This window comes from Cucurbita pepo, chromosome LG06, assembly GCF_002806865.2.
Source record: "Cucurbita pepo subsp. pepo cultivar mu-cu-16 chromosome LG06, ASM280686v2, whole genome shotgun sequence".
Classification (NCBI taxonomy): domain Eukaryota; kingdom Viridiplantae; phylum Streptophyta; class Magnoliopsida; order Cucurbitales; family Cucurbitaceae; genus Cucurbita; species Cucurbita pepo.
In genome coordinates this window covers 5,115,419-5,141,128 of record NC_036643.1, presented here as the reverse complement: position 1 = coordinate 5,141,128, position 25,710 = coordinate 5,115,419, and the positions used below count along the sequence as shown (strand labels likewise).

Here is a 25,710-nt window from a genome sequence, read left to right as displayed (position 1 = left end):
ATAATTATATGAGATGATAGGCACACATCTTGACTAATTTTATTGAATATCTGTTTGGCCTTACAACAATTATAATGAGTATCTTATCTGGCACATGTCCTAGGATTAAGGATGAATTTGAATGGACGTCTAGTGTGATAACCCTTTATTCGATCATAACGAGTATGTCTATTTGAAGGATGAGTTTCGTATGACTTTTAAAATGGTTAAAGTGATAGTTTTTGTAGTCTAAGATTTACATTGGACCCATAGTGGGACGTATGATGCCACTTCCTAAACTATCCACTAAAAGGGACTCATAGATTCATCTACATTGAACTATTATTATCAGACCATTGTATTTTCAGCTTTGAAATAGTAAATAATTGAGTGATGATATCGAACTTTAAGCTTTTTTGGGGTAATAAAATGGAGGAAGAAGTTGAAGGGTTCGAGTTAGAATCCCGGCATCGGGGTGTGAACTAAGAAGAGGACATGGAAGAAAAAAATAGAGTTAGAGAATAGAGATACTGTGGAAGAGGATGAATGCTTCAAAATGTTGTGCAATGGGTAGTGGTGGATTTTGGAGGTTTGGAAGTTAGCTGTAAGAATATCTCATAGGGAGGGCCATTTGGTTCACTCATTGGTCAATGGACTCGTGGTGTTATAAACAACCTTCCAAACCCTACAATCCAACAAGGTATCATTGAGTTCTCTTTTCAATCCAATTATTCTACGACAAAACCATTTTTGCCTTTTTCTTTTGCAATTCCTTCCATTCCTTCTCTCTTCGTCTTCGGTTTCCGTTCTGATATGAAACTCTTGAGATTTGATCTAACAACCTTGTTGAAGAATAAGTGTATTAGATCTAAATTATCTAAGAATCTCAAAAACCGGTAAAGAATCAATCTAAAGAAAAATTTTGGAACGGATTTGGAAGATCTTAAAAGAAGAACAAAGTGTTGATAAGACCTAGATCTAACACTTTATAGAAGACGTCAATTTGAAATAAAGAATATAAATGATTAATATTTTTAAATCGAAAAGAATAGAGTTTCTATTTTAGTTTTATTGAAAGCTAAGTTTTCTACTCGGTGAATTCTTGTGTTTTAGAACTTAGCATGTTAAAGTCATTCAAGTGGAGTTGATCAAATCTATTGTGGAGTAATTTGAATCATAATTTTATAAACGAGTTTTCTTACTCTGGATCTTGATCATTAAAGTAATCCGTTTTAAAAACTCTCTTGAATTGATTCTTTATCGTTTTTGTAGTTCTTGAATTATCTAGGTCTAAAGATCTTATTTTTCAATCAGGTTTTCAATCAGGTTGTTAAATCAAGTCTCAAGAGTTTCATGTCACGTCCCTTCCATTTTCAGGTGCCTTTTGAGTGCTTGTTTACATTTAGTTGTAGTAGTATACTAAGCTCTTTTACGTCGTTGTAAAATTAAGGTTATCTTGAGTAGTACGCCATATGAGAGTGATACTCATCCATGATGGTAGGGTTCTTTTGTTTTAAAGAAAAATCTTTATTATGATATTGAAAAATATTCTATTTAGTTACTTGTCGAGAACCAATCTCCAATCTTCAATAGCAATAATTTCGTTTGACTTTAGATTCTATTTTAGTCTCTAAACTCCGTATATAAAGCATTAAACGGACCGAACAAAAATCTTAATATATGATCTCAACCACATCCAAATGTAGATAGATATTCATTTGACATATAGATCAACAAAATGTCGAAGATTTTGTTGAACGGATAGATCCTGAATAACAATGTTAACTATACATAAAAGAGAGGGAAGAACACCAAAAGAATCCCAAAATGATACATTTACCACCATTGTGTATTGCACATGTTGAGTTCTAATTCAAAAGAAAAGAGAAAAAAAGAGAAAGGTACATTCAAAGCAAAATCCCATTGAAAAGGCACAGCGCAGCCCCTCAGACAAACAGACTAGAAATCATAATCCAATAATTGAACTCAACAAACGCCTACAAAAGCTACATTCCTGCCTCTCAATCCATCTCTCTCTTTGGAAGTCTCTGCCTTCTTCACATCCAACAACCAAAACTCAGCTTTGCTCCTGGCCACTTCTACTTGGCCTTTCCATCTTGGCACCTGCTTCTTCCCTTTATTTTCGTGATTCAAAATCTAATCGAAAGCTTAAACTTAACTAATGCATCTATTAACGTTCAAGAAATCACCTACCCATGTCCTATAAATAGAGATACAGATACTCAAATATTCGTCAAAGAGATACCTGATAGGCTCTTCGGCGAAGCACGAAGCACGAAGCACGAAGTGTAGGAGATTGGTTTTTTTTTTTTCTTTGACAATGAGTAATGAAAACTGTAATGCCAGGGCAATGAACTCCTCCATTGCCTTGCTGCAGGAGAGATTTAGACGATTGCAGAAAGCTAAAGAGTTGAGACAGCAGAAAGAGTTTCGAAGGCTGTCGTCTGAGTCGATACAGGTCAATTCAGCAGTGTGTTCCGAGCAAACTGGCTTATTTTTCCATTCTGAACTAGTTCTTCCACCTAGCTCATCACTCCAAGGCTCTTCATACCTTCAGCCAATTATGGAAAGCAGAAGATCTCATCTTCAAGTCACAGATAATTTATCAGACATGGGGTCGAGAGAAACAGTCATGCACAGAACAAACTGTGTTGATGATTCAAATATTGATACCTCTCTTCATCTGTGAAATATAGCGTTAGTTTATTGTTCATTGTTCGTTCGTGCTTGTCCTGCGTTTTTTTATTTAATACTTCACCTTCTATATGGTGTTAAGAATGGAGGGGAACAAAAATGAGTTATGCTCACTAATTTCTATCACTACTATGATCATCATTTGGATGATCTCTAGAGAGGCTGTCGTCAAGTCTCTCTGATAACAATAAATTATCATTTGCTACATTACCAGACTCCCCATTACTGCTCCATTTCTTCTTGATGACTTTTCGAACAAGATGAGTCACTTCACCACTATCACCGTTCACCCGTTTAAACCGAACAACACTAACCTTTCTAGCATTCCCTGCTAATACCTGCACAAAGATCCAACATATCAACCACAATACTCCGAAACTAAGGAAACTAAACGAGACATCGTACAATTGCTGAAAATGATGTGAATATTGTGGTGGAGATACAAAGTATCTTTCAAGGATGACAGAATAAAGAACTGACACATAAATCATATTGTGATGCAGGTTTTTTCCCCATTTTTTGTTCGTCGAGAACTGGAGAAATATAATGAACAGCCAGAATATATACCGAACAAAGGGTACGCTCCATTCTAGTTTCCGCTAATCAATGCGAAACAACCTATAAACAGCTTCATGCTAAAATCCAAATCAGAAAGTTACGGAATCATATCCCACACATAGGGGGCAGTTACCCAGTTCAAGAAAAATGGACATGAAATAGCCCTATAAGACATCCTGTGAAAACTTTGTGAGTATCGTGTCGTGCTTCTATGATGCATTATTCTGCACGTTAAATAAGTTCATAATCTATCATTGACTTAAAGGAAATGAGGTAAACAGTATCAATTGCAGAACAATTACGAACTAGTGGCAGATGATAAGATTGTATGTATTGAAATGATAGGTTGAATGATTTTTCAATGCTTTTGATGTACTCACCCAACAGTTTATACCAAATGAAATTATACCTCAATATTAAAGATTAAGCGTCTCTCCTTGCGTTTCTTGTTTTCAGAAATAGACTCTTCTTCTTCATCATCTTCCTTTTCAAGGACGACTTTAACGCTTTCACCCGTCCTTGGTATATATCCAAAAGCCTCACAAACAAAACCCGACACCGTCTCATATTGATGACCCTAAAGTGACAAGAAGTAATATATACGAAATTAGTAACAAGCAGTCAAAGTAAACAAACGTATGTAGATTTGTACCTATATGCATGTATATATTTAGGGTGTAAAGAATCTGAGCATGGTTATGTGAATATTCTTGTTTTTCCCTTTGGTTAAGAGACAAATTTCAATCAACCGAGCATAAATAAAGACAAGTAATCGAAGGGGTTAGAGTATAACACAGTCAAAGGCATCCAGTGGTACTATTAACTTAAGACAAGCAGGAGAATTTTCAAGGAGTTTATAAAGATTCTTAGGTGCCACCAAATTCTATTCTTTGACTGTTTACTTCTGTTATTTTTATGTTGTTCTGTCTTCTCTATTTGCTTTTGCTGTAAATTTATTTTCCCCGAGTTTGATTTCAGCATGGCTTCTCCGTTCTTTCAATCTTTATGCCGTCCACCTTCCACACATGTGAGTTCCTCTTCTATAACAACTCAAGTCTACCGCTAGTAGATATTGTCCTCTTTAGGCTTTTCTCTTCACGTTTCCCCTCAAGGTTTTTAAAACGTGTCTGCTAGGAAGAGGTTTCCACACCCTTATAAAGAATGCTTCTTTCTCCTCTCCAACCGATGTGGGATCTCACAATCCACCCCCCTTGGGGGCCCAGCGTCCTCGCTGGCACATCGCCTGGTGTCTAGCTCTAATACCATTTATAACAGCCCAATACCACCTTTAGCCGATATTGTCCGCTTTGGCCCGTTATGTATCGCCGTCAGCCTTACGGTTTTAAAACACGTCTACTAGGGAGAGATTTCCACACTCTTATAAAGAATGCTTTGTTCCCCTCTCCAACCGAAGCAGGATCTCACATACCATCAATATTTCAATTGAAAAATAAGTATCCAAGAGATTTCTAAAAGAATAAAACATAAAATAAAAGTACACGACCTCTGGCATTTTGATATTCAGATCTTCCGAGAGCTGGTCGATTGATGTATTGGCATCCACATCATATACTCCATCTGCTCGCATCACAATATACCCAGTTTTCTTCTGGATCTCCTCCTTTAGTTTTTTTCAAAGTGAAAAACAAAAGAAAAATCATTCAAACAAAACATGAAGTAGCATGCCTGCATGACCTAGAATATGGCAGTGCTTGAACCTTTTAAGAACATGAACGTGGATGTTTTCTATAGCCAAGATATCAATACTCAGAATCAGAAAGCACATTCAAGAACACAAAGTGATGGTATGTATTCAAGATAAGAAAAAAATGACAGCGACACTTACCTTCGAATCATTTTCGTCAAAGATTTCGCCGACGATCTCCTCAACCACATCTTCCAGAGTTACTATCTGATTCCATCAGAAAAGTAAAAAATGAAATCTTCAGTAAAAACAGTACAAATCAATTAAACAAACAGGCAAATGCACTGAAAGTATACCGCGGTTCATACAACAGATAAACGGGGAAACAGTTTATAAGGTCATGTAATTTATTTCATAAGTATTCAATCACCCTCCCCTCTCTTCTTCTCATCCACTAAATAACAAAAGATATTCTAGAAAACCACATTACTTGCCTATATATTCTTTTTGATAAAAATAAAACTGAGCTTCCATTGAAAGGAAGGAAAGAATATAAATGCTCCCCTTAGAATGCAATCAAGCTCGCTTGCTTACTCTCCGTTGGCGGCAAGAAAGGAGGTATTGGAAAGACTAGACCATACTAAAGTCAAGAGGCATTCGGGAAGCAACTAGTTGCTTCTAGACAAGCTTCTACGTAATGTTTTTCTCAATGATGCAAGAGAGCGAGGCAGCAATGTACAAGAAAAGGAGACTCAAGATGAATGAGACTAGACTACTTTCTCTATCGGTCGGCGTTCAGAACCAGCCTTGAAGTTAATGAATTTGAAATGGTTTCATCTTAGTCAACAGAGTGAATGCGGAAGGGCTTGTGTTCAACTCCGCGGGTTGGCTAGTTGGAAGAGATAGTGCAGAAAGCCGGATGAGGGGAGACATTCACGTCCGAACAAAAAAAGTGGGGCTCGCCCCTGTTGTGCACTCCCTTCGACGTGAAAAAGAAAAAGAAAAAAAAAAACAGCCCCACAAAAAGTAATCACAAAACTAACGAAGAAACGAACTCCTATTCATGCCCATGACGAGGTATCGAATCTAGCAATATCTCAAACCTCATCTGCAGACATCTCCACACCCTTAAAAGTTAAAAGTTTTACTATTCCTCTCGAGTCACGACCCTCGATGCACAACAAAAATATAAGCTTGTCAAAGGACTCTGCCTTTACCCCAAAAGGGAAGATTCAGGAGCGTCTCCACAATCAAAGAACCACAACCTTTGGTACACATTACTTACATATTATTGCAAACCTAGATGATAAGCCAATAATTAGATGACAAACAAGGTTGTTAACTCGTGAATCAGAAAGCATATCATTATAGTATTATGCAGTGAATAGGACTCCTGACTACTAGGTGAAAATATATGAGCTAAAAAGGAAAAGTAGAATTTCTTGAATTTCTGGATAATAACTCAGATGAAAACCAAGACATGGTGAGTTTACATACTCCAACAGTGCCGCCATATTCATTAAGCACAACAGCCATGTGAACCTTCCGGATACGAAACTCTCGAAGAAGATTCCAGACTAACATTGAATCTGGAAAACCCATAAAACAACTTTGACATGAAACAATAGTGGTAATTAGGGAGACTATGAAATAACGAGAAAACGAAAGCAAACAGATGTATGTAATACACTCCCAACTTGTGGAACTCGAGTATAATTTGCATGCATGTGTTCGGACTACACGTGTAACATCCCAAAAAGGACAATATCTGCTAGAGGTGGGTTTGGGCGGTTACAACACGTTTCACCAAGCACGCATAGTTAACAAATGCTGTGTAAGTATATATACACAGACACACACATATATAATCTAGGCTAGACTGTTTATTCATCTACGAAATTAGAACAATACAGAGACAACGATTTCCCTCGCTATATGCAGGCTGATGGCCGTAAAGAAAAATTCTTTATAACTTTAGAAAAGAGAGGCCCCGCAGAGGAAAACGATAAAGGATCAAGTTACTCATCATGATTGGTTCAAAAATCTAATAAAACCTATTATTTCCCAGCATCTAATAAGCTATAAACACCTTACTGTATGTACTTAAGTCAGCTTACTAAAAAATGTCATTTGAGTTAAAGAATTACCAGGCACAAAGTAAGCAGGTTTATGAGCCATATCCCCAGCCGTAGTGCTCTCCAGTACTTCGCCCTTCAAAACCAAACGAGTTAATAATTCTACACTGAGATTTTGATTACGATTAACAACATGCAATTGTAATTACGATAGTCGGGGGAGTGGGAGAAACTACTCGACCTTCTGTAGAAAACCCAGCAAATCCATTGCATATGCAACCCCAACGATGTTATCTATGCGCTGCTCGAAAACAGGCACCCTAGAAAGATAATCAAATAGCTATAAATTAGAACAACCAAAAGAGGTTTAGTTTATTTTCAAATAAGAAATAAAGGTTTGCAGCTACTTTAGGAGACATAAGAAGCCATTAAATAAAAAGAGATTAGTTTTTCTCCCTTCTGTTTCTTTCCCGTTGGTTAAAAATTAGAAGTGTGTGTGTGTACTCAAACCAAAATTTGCCTTAGCCCCAAAAGTTTATTGTACCTCGAGTACTGATGAGTCAACCACAAATTGTGGAAGTCGACCAGTGTCGCCCTGCCATCTATTGCAACCACATCAATAAGAGGTGTCATCACCTCTCTCACATGTGTATCCTTTATCTCAAGAACATTTTCAATCATATCCTGTAGTGAACCATCATGACAAACATTTTACAGAGATAACCCGAAAAAATATGAAGGCATATCCAGTTCGTCAATAAGTCACAAAACATCCACAAGAGGTAAGGAAACCTATCCCAGATACCATGCAATAGGGAACACTAGGCACAACGAATGTTCACTCTTGAAGTTTATCAGACATTCAAAATAATCACGACAAAGTTCATTCGACAAAATTAAAGTGACCTTAGCATATTGTCCAACAAAAATACCAGTTTCTGACATCTGATTGCTCATATGCTTTCATAAAACCAAATTTTATAGCTCAAGACTAAGCTATAATGAATTACCTTTCTTACTGTGCGCAGAGCCATTACTTTTCCCATAGAGAGAGAAAGAAAGAACAAATGAAACCACAACCACAGTGTAGTCACGTTCAAGTTCAATTTTAGATACTTATCAGTAATGAAATTGAAGTTCGAGATACGATAATGAGGTCATTGATCTCTCTGAAATAGTTAGTTCAAAGACCATCTAGCTCAAGAGTTTTACTAATAGAACAATTTCCTGGGAAGCCTATCCATTACCTGTTCTTCCTCTTCTATCGCCCCACTCAGTTCCGCCCCTCGCAACATCAATTTTAATTCCTCCTCAGTTACAAATGGCTCACTAACACATTAAGACAGGTGAAAGTAGCACTAAGATGAAGCATTTTCAATGTCTATAAGAAAGAATAAATAACTAGTTCCATAAACTTTCATGAAACTGCGGCCTTAGAATGGAACAGTGAGAGAAGCCTCCAAGTAATTGGAACATCTATATTACAAATCTTACCTTCTCCCTTTCATACCAAGCATTTTAAGCATCCCCATTGAAAGGTAGGTGACAATTTTTCCAACTGGGTAAAGTATCACAGCAAGCCATGCCACTGGCCTGACCTACAGGCAATAAAATCAATGCATTTCATAGAAGAAACAAAATATGTCATAATTTTGAAGTAATAATAAGCATTGAAACAAGAAAAACTCTAATAGAGGGTTTGGTGATGCACTAAGCATAAGTAACTTACCACAACTCTAGCAACCTCTGTAGCATTATGCACAGCAATACTTTTTGGAGTGAGTTCGGTGAGAAGCAAAATGGCAACCTAGCAACAAGGAGGAGGTAAAATTAGAGTCTATTTCCAATGAACTTAAGCAATATAGAACGAAACAGAAATATAGAAGACACATGTAAAGATCTCAACACGATGCCCTTGTCATCGTTATCAATGATAACTCAAACTTAAATAAAAGGAGAAATGACTTTTTTGTCCCTAAGTTTTGAGTATCGTTTCTATTTGGTCCCTAAGTATTAAAATGATACATGTTTGCCCCGTAACTCAACACGATACCCTTGAGTTTTGATTTTAGTTTCCATTTGGTCCCTAGATTTACATTTTTATCCTTGAAGAACTAATGCTCGTTTTTGGTCCTTGGTATTAACTTTCAATTAATTAATCTAAAATCTTTATGCTGTCCTTTTTTAATTAAATTTAATAGTGGTGTTTAAAAACAGTTAATACATACATACATACATATAGGTAAGGAAATGTAAGTGGGTAAGTTTATCTGTGCATCAATTTCCAGAATATTGTTCAAGATTGGGCATTCATACATACAGTCATCACTCCAGTTGCTGCGCTAACACCAGCTTCCCCAAATATTGCAGTTGCAGCTTCAGTGACTAATGCAGTTGCCCCAATATTTACCACACTAAGTACATCAGCAGAATCTAAGATGAGCAAAAACAAGCTGATAAAACGTGTTGAATTGGTTGTGACAAAGATGAAAAGAGAATTACGTTGTGCCGATAAGTATGGTTGTGAGAAATCTTGTAACATCAGTACGAAGCATTTTGAAGACACCATCTTCAGGTTCCTTTTCAGCCAATTCTCGTACCTGCATGAACGCACTCAGAGGTTGTCTTAGAACAAGACGTTAGCATGTACCATCAAGATGTTATAAACTCAAGCTAATCTGTACATTTGGTTGGGTGTAATGGCCCAAGCCCACTGCTAGCAGATATTGTTCGCTTTGGTCCATTACGTATCGTTGTCAGCCTCACAGTTTTAAAACGTGTCTGCTAGGGAGAGGTTTCCACACCCTTATAAGGAATGCTTCGTTCCTCTCTCCAACCGATGTGGGATCTTCACAATCCACTCCCCTTGGGGGCCCAGTGACCTCACTGGCACACCGCCTGTTGAGTGACTCTGATACCATTTGTAATGGCCCAAGCCCACCGCTAGCAAATACTGTACGCTTTGGCTCATTATGTATCATAGTCAGCCTCACAGTTTTAAAACGTGTCTACTAGGGAGAGGTTTCCACACCCTTATAAGGAATGTTTCATTCCCCTCTCCAATCGACGTGGGATCTTCACAATCCACCCCCTTGGGGGCCCAGCTTCCTCAGTGGCACACCATCCGTTGACTAACTCTAATACCATTTGTAATGACCCAAACCCACCACTAGTAGATATAATTCGCTTTGACCCATTACGTATCAACGTCAGCCTCACAGTTTTAAAACATGTCTGCTAGGGAGAGGTTTCCACACCCTTATAAGGAATGCTTCATTCTCCTCTCCAACTGATGTAGGATCTTCACATTGTAGGAGCTTACTAAGTTGTTTCGCGACATTAATATTAAACCCATTTTGAACTCTAAATTGAAAAACGCACTAATGGGGCACCACGAGCATCTATATGTTTACATAATTTTAGGCTGTGTAGGGCTGATGAGCTACATGCAAGCTACATGCAACAGGCGAATGTAATTTATGAACAAAACAAGCAATTGCATTTGTATAACTCAAGTCTCAAAGCACATGTGTTTCTTAAAATGAACTGCATTGATTAGATTACCTTCCAAGGCCAAAGTGTGGTTATAGAAGTCTCAGCCATAGAGAAAAACGCTGAAAGTCCCAAAAGCAAAGCCAAAATCAAACCCTGCTCCTTGAAAATCTTAAGAACCAGCAACGCCTTCGGCCACGCATCACTGAACGTCGATATCCCCTGCCCAACAATATCCTTGCCGAAACTAACCACACCCTCCATTGCCAAAACATTTTTACAGCCAACAACGAACACACCATAGACAATTGCAGTGAAAACAATCAAACGCTTTGCTATTTCTCTAACATAATCTTGATTCGGCTGAAGAACAATCGGGCTGTTCCAGCTCTCATTATCCCCACATCCCAACCGAGCTCCCTTTGCATAAATCGTACGCAGAATGCTTCCAGAACTACGAAATTGAACACAATTCGACAAACAAAAACTAGGGTACCGATTGTTACCCCTGAAAATCCTTACCGGTACAGCCTTATATCGACGGCATTGCAGATGAGAAATCGATTGCCCGCCGATAGAAAAGGCAGGCGAACCCAGGGTCGAAAACTTTAGCGCCATGAACAATCTTTCAAGGATCCAAACCCAAAATCCAATGCAGAAACCAAATGGGGTCGAAACAGAGCCGACGCAGGTCCTTATAGATGCCGTCTGGAAGACATTGATTGATTCACATGCAACGATAAAGGGATTGTTCTTCCTTCTTCTTGAATTGAGCCTACGATGAATCCATGGCTGAATTTGGAGCTGGTAGCCTTAGAGGCACATAAAGGAGGTTGCCTTCTTCACGAACATGTTTGATGCCTTGAAGAAGATGGAAGCAGTGATCGGATTACGGTTGGGCGCTTCTGATTTGGGCTTTATGTACTTTTTGGAAAAGGTTGCACCTCTTTTTTTTTTCATTTTATTTTAGCATATATTAAAAGTATTTTTCTTCTGGTAAATTACCTTTTTAGCCCTAGAAGTTCGAGCAATCGGTCGATTCTATTTGGACAAGCATGCATTAAAAGTATACGGGTAAGTATACGTTCCCCTCTTCAACCGATGTGAGATCTCACAATCCACCCCTTTGGAGGTAACCGTCCTCGCTAGCACACCACCCGATGTCTAGTTCTGATACCATTTGGAACCGTTCGAGCTCCTTGATAGTATATATTGTCCGCTTTGGCCCGTTACGTATTGTCGTCAGCCTCCCGATTTAAAAACGCGTCTACTGAGGAGAGGTTTCCACACCCTTACAAGGAACCCTCTCGAACTGAAAAAATGTACCCAACTTAAAACACAAGTATAAATTATATGTGGACATGTCCTCCAAACGTGAAGGGGCAATAACGTACTCTCACTTCAGTTAAGTGTTAAATACTCGACATTTTGTAACTTGTACAATTGTTCGTGAATGAGATTTAATCAACAAATGATTTGATTTTCTATTCAAGTTTGTTACCGAGGTAGAAACCTGACTTTTTACCCCAGTGATTACCTCGATCTTTTTATTTTCTTGCTTGTCTAGCCAACTTCATTGATTCATTCGAGCGTTAATAATTAGGGTTTCCTGGGAATCGTTGAAATCCACTTTCTGTTCTCTGACTTTCCAACCGTTGTATTTGAACAAATGGATCGTGATTTGAATGATCTAACATAACTGTTAATGTCGTTGGCTAAACTGTAGCTATACAACCAACATTTGCAGCTTTAACTAGCATCCACGGTCTCTTTATCGTTTGACAACATTCAATCAGTAATTGTACGATATACATTTTTCGTGGCAAATGTCATCACCTCATATCCTCGATTAAGTTTGCACGAGCAACTACCAAAACCCACACTATAACCTTCGTCGTCCAGCTCACTAGTAGAGACGAGATTCAACTTAATATTGTGCAAACTTACCAAAGTCGATCCTATGATAAGCTCTTTAATACTACCCTTCCTATAAATTTTCTCGGCTATAGATTTATCACACATCTTTGAAAACTTTAGAGCATTGTTAATTGGTAAAACAAGCCAAGTGTCACGGTCATGTTTGTCTAGGACGTGTTGTCCATGACCGTGTGCTCATTCCAAACGCCTTTTACATGCTTTCATCTTAAATAGACATTTATTATTTCATGTTGTGTAGGATGTATGACCGGTCACCAAAATCATGTCTACACCCGCGCAGGGCTAAAATGCCCCAAAATATACTATATGGAGATGTGATTAGTGGTGAATTCTTCCTACCCGGAATTATATGCTATCAGGGCTGTTGTTGTTGTCTATTCGTTTTTAGCTTATAACACTGCTTTCTTTACAACGTGACCTGAGGCTCGAGCATAGGCTGATATTGTATACGAAGTTCGAATTTTACATGACTAACTTGTTCGTTGGGTTAGAACAAGTGTCACACAATCATTATCCGCTGCTTTAAAAATGTGTGATCGGAGATTATATAAATATATTGTTTTGAAAAACCTTTTTCTATGTTACAAAAAAAGAAAAAAAGAAAAAAAAAATACTTAAAGCCCTACGTTCACCCTCCATCTGCTGCAACCTCACGCCGCCACGCCAACCGTCGTCGAATGTTCTTTCATTTCTCGGTTGCTTGGGTTAATTTTTGGATTCAGCTAGGTTTTAATTTGAGATCGTTCCAAATCGGTCCTATTTTCGACGCAAATTTTGAAATTCTACCGCGTAGAGGCCCTGAACTGCACCGCGATCTCTCTCGAAAGTGAGGTATTTTCCAAGAAGTTCATATTTCAATCGATTGCAAGCCGTCGTCAGTCTCTGTTTCAGCTACCAGCTGATATTTTGCAGGTACCAAACAAAACCCAAGTTTGTTTTGTCGGCTATTCGCATTTCAGAGGTTCATGTTCTCTGTATTGGCTTTGATTGATTGAAGAATGTTCATGTTGGAGGGCAAAACTCCACTGTTTTTCATATTGCGTCAAATATTCAATTACGTGATGTTTTTTTTATTGCTATAGGCCTGGGGTTAGGTTCATCGATGTTTGAGGCATTTGGTAGCTAGGAGTAATTTGGTACATTAGAAGAATGGTATTTTACTGAACATAGTAACTTGTTACTTGCTGATGTTGTTGTAATAGCAGGAATTATTATGTCGCTTTTTAAACTTTCAAGAACTGGAGTTCGGATGATAAAAGAACTCTTCATAGGTATGTTGTTCTCCTTCATTTTTAAGTACTTGTATTTTATTGGTTTTGTTAGTGGATATCAATTTGGAAGACATGTATAGATGGTGTTCTAAGTCGTCAGTATTCGGGTCTTTCGACCTTCTGATCGGTCCTTTTCCGAGTTTATGCGTCCTTTCAGTAGCTTTGGTGGGTAGCCTAAGATTGAATATGGAGACGAGTGTGTGCGTTTCTAGGATGAAAGCAAGTTCACTAACCATATAGGGAGACAAAGTTTAAGGATAAAACATTCTTCTGAAGACCAATCATTGATTCTTCTTGACATACAATAGACGACCGCGAACTCCTTGAAGAAGACTTTCCGCCCTTTAGTAGCAAAAGAACAATGATGAAAGAGATGAAGCAACCAAGAACTTGCGATTTTTTGGAGGAGCTTCATATCTTCTTGTCTCATCTTTAAATACCATTGTCTATGCTTTGTATTAGTGCTTCTTAGCATTAATCTTACCTCTTTGTTCCTTTGGACATTTTTTTGACATGCTTATTTGTTTCTTTTCTCTTGGGTCAAAGTTCTTGTAATATGCGATGTAGCCTTTGTCGTTTCTGATTACATTTGTTCCTTTTTTTCTCCAACAGGGCAGTTTTTCCTCGTGACTAAAGCAAGTAACATTCGGGGGCCTTTTTTCGAATACTTGCGACCTCTGGTTAGTTAACAATTCTAGGATTGATATAAGATGCTCCTTCTGTCTTTTAGTTTAATATTCAAACTATTGTAGTTGCTCAAGTTCACAATAGATAGCTGGGTCTGAATTAAGTATTAGCTACATTAGTTCATGGTCAAATAAACATAACTTTTGGGAAAATAGTATTTTCTTAATTACCAACCTAAGCAAGGACCCATTTTTCTTTTTTCAGCCACAGGCTCAAGTTCAGATGCTCCAAGGTTTTAAATGGCAGGAACAACGTCTGTATTCTACCTCAGGTCCTCAGGATGGCTGCAAAAAAGAGAATGACCCAAAAGAAACGTAAGTTCTTTTAGCCTTTTAACTTTACATGCATACTAGAAGACTTCGGTTGCATCAATTGCTATCACCGACTGATTAAACAATATGTAGGTGTACTGTGCGTGGTACAAGCATAATTCATGTGGCTTTGAATCATCAATATCTGTTCAAGTTTTTTGCCTTTAGATTGATAAATAAATTTTTTGAGATTGAATCATAGTTTTCATTGATGAATGAAATATACAAATGGGGAGGATAATAACCCAGTCGAAACACCTCTTATTACCGATATAGTGTTGATAATGGAGTGTCTCTGGATATATTTGAATTTTAGATTTACGGAAATGTATTGGTGGCTATTCCGAACCATCTTAGATTTTTATTTTTATGGCATTTGCATTTCTTAGTTCTTTTTCGAGAGCCAGTGTGGATGCTTGCGTATAACCAATGTCAAGCTGAAGACAATCCTCTTCGCTCGTAAAGATTGTGTTATTTGGCCTTTAATGATTTAGTATACTGACATCTCAAGTAAAAACATCATTCAAAAGCTTCTACGCTATGGTCTGCATTTGGATTATTCTGTTGATTCTTCTCTACCAGAAACTGTGATTTGCAGGATATCTGTCACATTTGTCCTTAAGGATGGAGAAGAGAAACAAATTCAAGTTCCCATTGGAATGTCCATGTTAGAAGCTGCTCATCTAAATGACATAGAACTTGAAGGTAAAGAGCTTGATTCCCCCCTCTTCCTTAAGCACCATCCTCCTTTTTCTCATGATTTAAGCATCGATTTTACGTAGTTTAACATAGTAGATTATTGCATGCTGGTTCTTGAGTTTCTGTTTCTTCACTAACACTGTTTTATCTCCCAAACCAGGAGCATGTGAAGGTTCATTAGCTTGTTCAACTTGTCATGTTATTGTGATGGTAAGCTCTCTCTNGGGGGGGGGGGGGGGTATGGGTACAATTCTAGACTGGAATTTTGTGTTAACTCTGATTAAATCACGTCACAGGATACGGACTACTACAATAAACTAGAAGAACCCTTGGATGAGGAGAACGACATGTTGGATCTGGCATTTGGACTTACAGAAACGTTGGTTACTTGTGCATAAGTTTGTGATTTATGTCTATATTTCCTTTGATCTTCTGAGTACACACCATTTATTGAATCATACTTCATAGATCAAATGATATTATAATCTGTTTGTGTTGGTATTAACTTTGTTGGGATACTGCAGGTCTCGTTTGGGATGTCAAGTTATTGCAAAACCTGAACTTGATGGAATACGTTTAGCCATTCCTGCGGCCACCAGGAATTTTGCTGTTGATGGCTTTACTCCAAAGCCTCACTAACCATTTCGCCACTATAAGAGGAGGATCAAACAATGTTCAACCTACCAGTTTTGCCTCACGATCTAATTTACTTCTGCTCTCATGGTTCCAAGTATGTTGGAAACTGTTTATAGAATTGCTTAAATCTACCTTCTATTCGTTTGAAAACGTAGCTGATATGTCATGATCAAATTCCATAAAAGAAAAGGTTCAAATTTTTTGATTAAGCTCTGATTATAGATCAATAATTTGTTTGAAAGTTCTTGCCTATCCTTTATCTATACATTTTCTTCTTGGTACATGCAATTTCTTTTGATTAGTTCCTCTTTTCCACTCTCTTTTTGGGTGGGAATGGCCTAGGGGCTTATTTGATCCATTAGGAAGATAGAGATATCTTAACCATTGAGTTATATGTGGCTCATCGGTCGGATATGAACACGTTAGCCCAATATATCCATGCTATATTACTTAGTATCAATCTAAATCAAAATGGCTCATTCATCTTTAGGGAAACGATACACTAGTTCTTTGTAGCCATCACAAGTCTTAGTAAATTTACACATAAACAGCTAGTGATACTAATAACAGCTAATCAAGAAGAGCTGGACTGAGAACCTGAGATTTTTATGTGGTTAAACGTATAGCAAGTTCTAAAATTTGGTAGAGGCAGATGTAATAAAAGGGTCCATTAACGATCCTATCATCTGCCATGTCTTTCATTGAGAACCCGATCTTTGCGTGTACTCTGCGACTAGTTGAGAAAACGAGGATGATTTATCTTCTAGCAATCTTGTGGGGGTGTCATACTCCTCAATGAGTCCTACATGATGAGTAATGAAAGTCAAGTTATGGATGGACAAGTTATATAGTTTAGTGGACTGTATGCGCATTGATACGAACCGTGACTTAGAAGCAAGACCATGTCACTGTCAAGGACTGAGGTTATTCGATGTGCAATGGTAATGACAGTACAGTCGGAAAAATGTTGTCGTAGAGTCTGTTGAATCAAGTTATCCGTAGCTGTATCGACCGACGCAGTAGCTTCATCAAGGACCAACACCTTACTCTTCTTGAGTAGCACTCGACCAAGGCAAACTAGCTGCCTCTGACCCATGCTCCAATTCTCTCCATTCTCACTAACTGCATTGTATTCACAAATGAACAAGTTTGAAGAACTTCACTTCATTGAAACCTTTACCAGAACATCCAGAAACGTACCTGCTGAATCCAGCTTTCCTTCCTTTTTTCTCACTTCATCTCCAAGTAGGCATTTATCCAGTGCCTGATGCATCAATGAAATGCTTGAACAAAACAAAACAAGGTAGACTTATTTCTAGGGAATGATTAGAAGAGGAAACCGTGTTACCTCCCAAATGTCTTCATCTGCATATTCTTCAAGAGGATCGAGATTGCTCCGCACAGTGCCTTCAAACATAGTAGGATCCTGAGGGATGATACTGAGTTTTGACCGCAAATCATGAAGTCCTATCGTTGTTATGTTGACGTTATCTATCACAATATGACCTGCTACGGGATCGACTATCCGAAAAAGTGTCTGTATTAGAGTTGATTTGCCACTTCCTGTTCTCCCAACAATGCCTGTTTTCTTTCCTCCTGGAAAAGTGCATGTAATACCTTGCAACACAAGAGGTAGCTGAGGTGCATAGCGAACCTACATGATAAAAGTTCAGGACAGAATCACAGGTATCAGATTTGGGAGCTGTTGGTATCAAAGGATACAAAAAGAATTTGAAGTACCTGCAGGTTGTGAAGTTCAACTTCTCCGAACGCTGGCCAGCTACTATCCGGTCGGTTTTCCTCGATAACTAGAGGTGGCTCACTAGGGATTGAAGTATATTGAAATATTCTCTCCACTGATATAATTTTGTTCTCCATATTGCAAAGGTTCCATATTAGCGAAGCTTGCAACATATTGAGGTTAAGTCCATAGGTTACACACAAGCCAGCAATGCCTTCAGTGTAGAGAGTAAAATAAATTAGGCAGTTGGAAAAAAGAACTACAAGATCATTGTTTGAAGATAGAACAGCTTGAAAATTGTACCTGGATCAATGACTCCCACAGGGATAGATACCAAGAAAATCAAAGACGAGGCGAATGTGATTGAAGACAATAAATCGAGACGGAAGCAGAGCCATTCCATTGCTGCAGCTGTGTGGAACTTGGGTCGAGAGTATGCATCTGTCAGTTTCATATTGGTGTCCTGGAATCTTGACTCTTGATCAAAGCTTCTAATAGTTGTTGATCCAGAAATCGTTTCGGAGAAAAGTTGAATCCCTGGAGCTTTGCATACTCCAATCAACCGGGATAGCTCTCGTGCTGATGGAATATAATATTGCTGCATAACAAAAGCTCAATGTTAGGTAGCTGCACAGCAGAAGCTCTAAAGATTTTTGTTTTCAGATTATGTAACTACGAGATCCCACGTCGGTTGGGGAGGAGAATGAAGCATTCTTTATAAAGGTATGGAAACCTCTCCCTAGCATACACGTTTTAAAAACCTTGAGGGGAAGTCCGAAAGGGAAAGCCCAAAAAGGACAATATCTGCTAGCGGTGGGCTTGAGACGTTACAAATGGTATCAGAGCTAGACATCGGACGATGTGCCAGCAAGGAGACTGAGAGCACCCGAAGGGGGTGGACACGAGGCAGTGTGCCAACAAGGACGCTGGCCCCGAAGGGGAGTAGATTGGGGGTCCCACATCGATTGGTGAAAGGAACGAGTTTGAGTGAGGATGCTGGGACCCGAAGGGGGTGGATTGTGAGATTTCACATCGGGTGGGGAGGAGAATGAATCATTTTTTATAAGGGTGTGGAAGCCTCTCCCTAGTGTTTTAAAAAATTTGAGGAGAAGCCCGAAAGGGAAATCTCAAAGAGGACAATATCTGCTAGCGGTGGGCGTTATAACTTTCCTAGCATGACAAACCACAAGATCATGACAAACCACAAGATCAGAAGGCATACCTCATACCAGATGCATAAAGCCATCACAGGGATAAAGATAATGAAAACCTGCCATGCAACTTGAGACATTACTGCAATGGTTCCTAGGATTTGAATCAGACTGAAGCAGAAGGCCCCAACTCGAAATGGTATATCCATATCAATGGCACTTTGGTCTGTGGAGGCCTGTAAACAAAAGAACAGTATATACAAATTATGATTACAGGTTTCAAGTGACTAGTTCAAGAGCATCCATGAATATAAATTCACTCACTCTATTGAGAATTCTTCCACTCGGAGTAGAATCGAAGAACGACATGGGAGCCCGAAAGATGCTCGTGTGCATTTTAACGAAGAGTTCAGTTGCTGCTTTAAAACCAGCCGTCACAAGAAGGGCTGATCTCAAGAAGACACACAAAGAGCTTCCAATGGCCAAAGCAACATAGACGATAATCAATCGAGAGGTCGAAACAGGAGGCTCCATATCATCTGAAACAGGAGTAGCCCATGCCATCCAGTAATTACTTCCAATTTGGAGAATCTGAAAGAGAACCTGAGCAAGCAATATAATAGGCACAAGAGCTCCACCATAAGCATACTTGGTATATTTCCAGTACACTGAAAATCCAACTTTTCCTTTCTCTCTTTCTTCTTCTTGTACAAGCTGCCCTTTTGACTTAGTTTCATCAACTCCCTTCCCATCTTGTATATCTGTTTTATCTTCCTCATATGTAATGCCATTAGTAGTACTCATAGACCCATCTTCTTTGCTTGCAGATTTTCCAGAAGCATCTCCTTCCACAGAATTAATGGTGGATAATGCTTCCTCGTGTGCGCCAACAAGTGTCATAAAGTCGGTTCCAGAACGAAGAATTTCATCGTACTTTCCAGCTTGAACAATTTTTCCATCTTTCATGACCTGATAGTAAAGGATCTCCTAAGTTCAGATGTAAAAGAACAAGGAGCATGACTAAAAACAGAGATAGAAGTCCTCTACTTACCAAGATAAGATCTGCTGCTGGTAAAAATTCTACTTGATGAGTGACATAAATGACTGTTTTTGAATTCAGAACACCAAGGAGACATTCCTGTCAGGATAATTCAAGCAGGATTATTGTTATGTGAGACCCATATCGGTGGGAGAGGGTTGCGAAACATTCTTTCTTTATAAGGGTGTGGAAATCTCTCCCTAGCAGACGCATTTTAAAAACCTTGAGGGAAAGCCCAAAGAGGATAATATCAACTAGCGATGGGCTTGGGCTGTTACAAATGGTATTAGAGTCAGACACCGAACGGTGTGCCAACGAGGACGTTGGGCCCCGAAGGGGAGTGGATTGTGAGATCCCACATCGATTGGAGAGGGGAGCGAGTGCTAGCGAGGACACTGAGCCCCGAAGGGGGGTGGATTGTGAGATCCCACATCCATTGGAGAGGGGAACGAGTGCAAGCGAGGACACTAAGCCCTGAGGGGGGTGGATTGTGAGATCCCACCTCGATTGGAGAGGGGAACGAGTGCCAACAAGGACGCTGGGCCCCGAAGGAGGGTGGATTGTGAGATCCTACATCGGTTGGAGAGGGGGACGAACATTCTTTATAAGGGTGTAAAAATCTCTCCTAGTAGACATGTTTTAAAAACCTTGAAGGGAAGCCCAAAGAGGACAACATCGGCTAGTAGTGGGTTTGGACAGTTACATGTAAATTCGCACGTGACCAAAGTCCTAAACATAACTAGGAAAAAATAATTACCTTGAAGAGATGAGAACCAGTATGAGCATCAACTGCACTGAAGGGATCATCAAACAAGTAAATATCAGCATCTTGGTATAAGGCTCGAGCAATTTGAATTCTTTGCTTCTGTCCACCACTTAAATTGATTCCTCTTTCTCCTATTACCGTCTGGTCGCCGAATGCAAGGATTTCAAGGTCCTTTTCTAGACAACATGCTTCAAGAACTCTTTTGTACCTTTCTCTGTCCATTTCTTTGCTAAAAAGTATGTTCTCCTCAATCTTTCCACTCTGTATCCATGGCGACTGAGCTACATAAGCCTTACCACCACACACCCTCAGGTTCCCTGATAGTTTAGGTACCTCTCCCAGGATGCAAGATAGCAAGCTGGACTTGCCTGACCCAACCGTACCACAAACAGCTACTCTCATGCCAAGTTCCACTTTGACATTGATATCTTGCAACGTCGGGTTCTTCGAACTCGAATCATCCCAAGAAAAGTTCCCATTGATAATCTCAACAGCTGTAGTAGAACTCCCCCTTGGAAGCCTCTCTATAATATCAGACTGCAAGTCGTCCAGACGAAGGAACGACACTATTCTATCAAGCGAAACTTTCGTTTGAACAACCATTGAGATCGTGTCAGGAAGACCGTAGATTGGTTCTTGAAGAATCCTAAACGTTGCAAGCGCGGATAATACTTTGCCAGAATCTAATGGGATCCCCACAAGCGTACATGTCCCAAAAGTTACCACAGACACAAACGTTGGTGCACCCCAAAAGACAAACGTCGTAGCTGACAATGTATAAAGGAACTTCTTTAACCATCCTGCCTCGATGTTCCGAAGTTCGGATATCTTAGATAGGAACTTCATCTCCCATCCCTGAAGCTTAAGAATCCTCATATTTCTCAAGATTTCAGATGTAGCCTTCATCCTTTTGTCTTTTGACTCCATTATCTTGTCCTGAAACTTCTCCTGCAACTTTCCCAATGGGATATTTATCAACATAACAGCTATAGTTGCAACAAAAGCTGAAATGGAAGCAAGACCAAGTTTCTTATACAAAACCAACAAGGCCAATCCAACTTGCAAAACCACCAGCCAAACATCATGTATATACCAACTGAAATCAACGACCCGCTCGGCATCTACGGTCATGAAGTTGATGATCTCTCCACTTGTATGCTGTTGCCTCGACTGGCAAGAAAGAGTCAGACCCTTGTTGTAGATCATTGCAACCAATGCTGCTCGAATCCTTATTCCGACTTGTTGTACCCTAAAGAACCAATTCCTCTTTGCAAGACACTCCACGAGTTTCGCTACGAAAAAAACACAGACCAAAACATAGCCCTCACTTTCGAAATCTCGCTGACCGTTGAGATATTGAACAAAAGTGTCTATAAGATAGGGGCCAACATAAGTGGCCAATGCATAAATGAATGCAAGAGCAGCAGTTAAGGCTATTTCTTTCCAAGCTGAGTAGAGTAAACCCTTAACCATAGAAAAAGTGGTGACTCTGTTAACTGTTCCACACTCCAACTCAAGCTTGTTTCTGAGAATATGAAAGGTCCGAGAAACAGCATCACGGCTTGCAAGTTGAGGAATATCCTCAAGGTCTAATGCCTTTTTATTTCCAGCTGCAATCAAAGAACCCATCCAAGAGAATGAAAGAATACTGAAAATTCCAGCAGTCTCATAAGGGGTCACAGTTTCATCTCCTTTCAAGTTCTTCGGCTCGACGATGCCATCGACGCTGCCATTACTGAGAGTAGTTTCACCATTTAAAAGGTGTTCCTCAAGAGGGTCTTGTTCACTCACACTCTTCCCAAAGAACCCAACATATATGATCAACAAACCAGAGACAACCGACAAAACATCAGAAACCAAGTATCTAATGGACAAGAAATGAGTTTGTCCATAAAGAACAGAGTCCACAGCAAGGCAGTAGCAAGAAACAGCTAAGTAAGAAACCCACCAGACTCTCAAATGACTAGCAACCTTTGCCTTTCCAGTTTTGGAAACATGAGAATGTAAACAAAAGGAAACCCTGCTCCATGCAAGTGCTTTCAACCCAAAATCCAAAAGGGTCACCATATTTTCATCAGACCATCCATTTCTATACCAGTAAAAGCAGCCAAGAGAAAACAAAACAAGGTTGAAAACAGAAACAACGAGGCAGCATATGAACATTCCCTTAAGGTACAAACACCTCGTCTCTCTTTGACATCCCCCATAGCCTGCCTTCAACTTAAAGCAAACCCATGAGACGAAAAGAACAAGCAACAAAACCAAGTGAGCCAAACCAGACAAGCCATGAGCTAAAATGGGTTCAAGGAGAAAGTGAGCAGCAGAGCTCATAGAGGAAGAAGAAGGGTCATGAAAGAACAAGTTAGCTAAGAAACCCATGATTCAAAAAGCTTGAATGATGGGTGTGCTATACAACAGCTAGGTATAGCTCAATCCAAGTGAAGAACGAAGAGAATCCTCAACTTCTATAGTTCTATATATCCATAAGAAACAGAGATAGAGTCATACGTTACTTCCTTTGGACAAGGATGCAGCGTGATGCGCAAGAATCAGGGGTTGAAAGTATCGACAAAAAGCCAAAGAGGGAAAACCCCGATTAAAAAACAAAAGGGGTATTCACTTTCTACTTTCTAGGCAATGATCGGATGACGAATTAGAAAGAGACAGAGACAACGTAGAGCGACGAAGATGGCTCCATCCTATAATCATTTGTTTCTTCGTTCTTCCAAGCCTAAGTTCTATCCAGATTTTCCAAACACAACAGTGATTCAGAGCATCATAAAACAACATTCAATGGTGTGTGCTGCTACTACAATCGGCAGGTGGGTTATAGAAAATCAAGAACAAGAGCGATTATAATGCAAAAACTAACCAGACCCATCTAAGATTCTTCCTGGAAAATGTTGGACTCTTCAACCAATAAGGATTACCTTTCGTTGGAATTTGGGGAGATTCCACGACGAGACAGTGAGAGTGCACTATAAGTCAAAACTGACGCTCAAGGAACCCATTTATGGGGTTGAATGATGATGATTGATGAAGTAAACTTGAATTTTCAAAGCAGATTCCAAAGAGATTGGGCATTGGGCGTTGATGCCTGAGAGCTGCCTCGAAGTTGAAGAACGACGGGCCATCGTGATTCGTTTTTTATGTCTCCCTTCATTTCCTCCACGAACGATATTGAGCTGTTTTCCTTTTCAATATTAATATCAATCTAATTTTCTTAATTCTTCCTTTAAAATAATTTAATTCCAANTTTTTTTTTTTTTTTTTTTTTTTTTTTTTTTTTTTTTTTTTTTGTATGCCCACACTTTCTAATCGCTCAAGTGCAACGCTAGTAGATATTGTCGTATTCAGGGCTTCCCTTCAGTACTTTTACTCAAAGTTTTAAAATGCATCTACTATAAAAAAAAATGTCTAGCCTTACTCCACCCAGTGACGGACTCTTATACAATTTGTAACCGACCAAGCTCATCACTAGTAGATATTGTCCGCTCTAGCTCATTACATATCATCATCAACCTCACGATTTTTAAAACGTGTCTCGATTAGAACTTCACTAGCTGCATCATTGCCCCGAGGCAGGAACAGAGAAACTTTCATCATTACTATCCCCACCCAAATTCTCCATTTATTTTTGTAGGAATCAGGGTAGAGCTCAGAGATTAGATTCTGCACATAAATTTTTATTTTATTTTATTTTTTAAATGGTTCTTCGATCTAATTATACATAAAAATTTAATTCATTATAAAAATTTTAAAATATATTCACATAATTTTTTTTTAATAATTATTTTCAACAATTAAATTTAAAATTTATTAAAAGTACAGTAATAAAATAAATATATATGGAGTTTTAGCCTATTAAATATAAAGTTTTATTTATAGAAAAGGTGAGTTAACTTTAAATATATTTTCCTTATATTGAGGAATTTTCCATTTAAGGATTTAAGTGTGTAATTTTCTTAATTATTATTATTATTTTTTATAGATATGTATTTTCTTAATCTAATTACAAATATGCCTAAATTATTTTTTATATATATATATATATATATATATATATATATATATATATATAATTTGAAAACTTGTTTCAAACGCTAAATTGTTCTTGATAATTTGAAAAACTCGATCAATTTAATCCTACCATAATAATTTAGGTTAAGTTATGTTCGAGATGAGTTTGGTTTAAATAAATGAAAACTGTTGTGATTAGTTAACTATTATTGTTGTACGAGTTCACTTAAAATTAGCTTGGGTTGAATCGAACTAACCCGAACATATTATTAAGTTTAAAAGTATTTAATGTACGTACGATATTAGATTTATATTGTTTTATTTAAATTATTTGTTCTCCAATCATTAAAAAGAAAGAATATCGTGATTTTTCATAATAGAAAATGAAATTTAGTTATTAATTTTAATTATGTTTTTAAAATAAATATATAATAGCTCAACTCGTTCGTTACGTATTGTCTTCAGCTTCACGGTTTTAAAATGCGTCTATAAGGGAGAGGTTTTCACACGCTTATAAGAAATGTTTCGTTATCCACCTCTTTGGGACTCAAACGTCCTTGTTGGTAAACCGTCTCGTGTCTAGCTCTGATACCATTTGTAACCCTCTCGAACCCTTGTGAGCTCTTATAAAATGAATAAATAGCTTTTTCATGAGCAATCTTGAGTTGGGCTCTTCTAAAATCATACATTGAATTGAGGCCCAAATTGATAATTACGTGCAAATCATAATTTTTAAAATTAGGTTTCGCTCGTTAGACTCGGTATAATTTTGAGATACAATAATAATAAAGAGACCTGAACTTAGCTACACCTCGTCCCAAGAGCCCTTAGCATCGGAATGTTCATGTCTCTTTTAAGTCGAATATTTCGTAAGACCACAAAGAAAATACCGTGCTCGAGAAATTTTTTAAACTTTTCGAATTATTCTGGTAGAATTATGTTAATGGGACGATCTCTAAACATTGTTAATAGTGATTTCTCTCTATT

At 38.5% G+C, this 25,710-nt stretch overlaps 3 protein-coding genes across 9 annotated transcripts; 1 reads left to right on the top strand and 2 right to left on the bottom strand.

Moving 5' to 3' along the window:
* Positions 1–1,795: 1,795 nt before the first annotated feature.
* On the bottom strand, positions 1,796–11,369 carry LOC111797097 (putative DUF21 domain-containing protein At3g13070, chloroplastic). Of its 3 annotated transcripts, none has more exons than XR_002815476.1 (15): positions 10,537–11,082; positions 9,475–9,572; positions 9,293–9,386; positions 8,702–8,779; positions 8,467–8,570; positions 8,220–8,301; positions 7,517–7,656; positions 7,214–7,292; positions 7,045–7,108; positions 6,395–6,486; positions 5,099–5,164; positions 4,757–4,873; positions 3,662–3,829; positions 2,246–3,032; positions 1,796–2,114 (listed from the first exon to the last, which is right to left on the bottom strand). XR_002815476.1 is itself a non-coding variant. In XM_023679992.1 (14 exons), the coding sequence occupies exons 1-14, from the start codon at positions 11,080–11,082 to the stop codon at positions 2,808–2,810; spliced, it is 1,953 nt and encodes a 650-aa protein (XP_023535760.1). In that variant the 5' UTR covers positions 11,083–11,369; the 3' UTR covers positions 1,796–2,807. The 3 variants fall into 3 exon arrangements, 1 of the variants encoding a protein (XP_023535760.1); XR_002815477.1 differs by having other exon boundaries at positions 1,796–2,103; XM_023679992.1 differs by having other exon boundaries at positions 1,796–3,032; positions 10,537–11,369.
* Positions 11,370–13,011: 1,642 nt separating this feature from the next.
* LOC111797013 (2Fe-2S ferredoxin-like) lies at positions 13,012–19,830 on the top strand. Of its 5 annotated transcripts, none has more exons than XM_023679858.1 (9): positions 13,015–13,233; positions 13,315–13,363; positions 13,608–13,673; positions 14,286–14,353; positions 14,565–14,674; positions 15,270–15,376; positions 15,531–15,580; positions 15,667–15,749; positions 15,895–16,247. In XM_023679858.1, exons 3-9 carry the CDS (start codon positions 13,616–13,618, stop codon positions 16,007–16,009), a joined length of 591 nt encoding a protein of 196 aa, XP_023535626.1. In that variant the 5' UTR covers positions 13,015–13,233; positions 13,315–13,363; positions 13,608–13,615; the 3' UTR covers positions 16,010–16,247. The 5 variants fall into 5 exon arrangements, 4 of the variants coding, with proteins under 4 accessions (XP_023535627.1, XP_023535626.1, XP_023535625.1 ...); XR_002815466.1 differs by lacking the exon at positions 13,315–13,363 and adding an exon at positions 19,726–19,830 and having other exon boundaries at positions 13,016–13,314; positions 15,895–16,100; XM_023679859.1 differs by lacking the exon at positions 13,315–13,363 and having other exon boundaries at positions 13,012–13,314; positions 15,667–15,768; positions 15,895–15,984.
* LOC111797011 (ABC transporter C family member 3-like) lies at positions 16,432–23,903 on the bottom strand. Its single transcript, XM_023679853.1, has 10 exons — positions 20,695–23,903; positions 19,950–20,036; positions 19,223–19,867; positions 18,970–19,134; positions 18,051–18,345; positions 17,747–17,961; positions 17,355–17,660; positions 17,207–17,270; positions 16,889–17,128; positions 16,432–16,808 (listed from the first exon to the last, which is right to left on the bottom strand). The coding sequence occupies exons 1-10, from the start codon at positions 23,080–23,082 to the stop codon at positions 16,705–16,707; spliced, it is 4,509 nt and encodes a 1,502-aa protein (XP_023535621.1). The 5' UTR covers positions 23,083–23,903; the 3' UTR covers positions 16,432–16,704.
* Between the last annotated feature and the right edge of the window lie 1,807 nt (positions 23,904–25,710).

What these genes read in the sequence shown, in the direction of transcription:
- LOC111797097 (XM_023679992.1), bottom strand. Translation starts at nt 11,082, where the DNA reads ATGGCGCTAAAGTTTTCGACCCTGGGTTCGCCTGCCTTTTCTATCGGC. An exon ending in CAGCAACTGGAGTGATGACT is followed by an intron (nt 8,780 to 9,292) that starts GTATGTATGAAT and finishes CCTTGTTGCTAG; the next exon opens with GTTGCCATTTTGCTTCTCAC. An exon ending in TTGACTCATCAGTACTCGAG is followed by an intron (nt 7,293 to 7,516) that starts GTACAATAAACT and finishes TTATCTTTCTAG; the next exon opens with GGTGCCTGTTTTCGAGCAGC.
- LOC111797013 (XM_023679858.1), top strand. Translation starts at nt 13,616, where the DNA reads ATGTCGCTTTTTAAACTTTCAAGAACTGGAGTTCGGATGATAAAAGAA. An exon ending in TCGAATACTTGCGACCTCTG is followed by an intron (nt 14,354 to 14,564) that starts GTTAGTTAACAA and finishes TTCTTTTTTCAG; the next exon opens with CCACAGGCTCAAGTTCAGAT. An exon ending in GAGAATGACCCAAAAGAAAC is followed by an intron (nt 14,675 to 15,269) that starts GTAAGTTCTTTT and finishes TGTGATTTGCAG; the next exon opens with GATATCTGTCACATTTGTCC.
- LOC111797011 (XM_023679853.1), bottom strand. Translation starts at nt 23,082, where the DNA reads ATGGGTTTCTTAGCTAACTTGTTCTTTCATGACCCTTCTTCTTCCTCT. An exon ending in AGGAAAGCTGGATTCAGCAG is followed by an intron (nt 17,129 to 17,206) that starts GTACGTTTCTGG and finishes AATACAATGCAG; the next exon opens with TTAGTGAGAATGGAGAGAAT. An exon ending in GGTCTTGCTTCTAAGTCACG is followed by an intron (nt 16,809 to 16,888) that starts GTTCGTATCAAT and finishes CTCATCATGTAG; the next exon opens with GACTCATTGAGGAGTATGAC.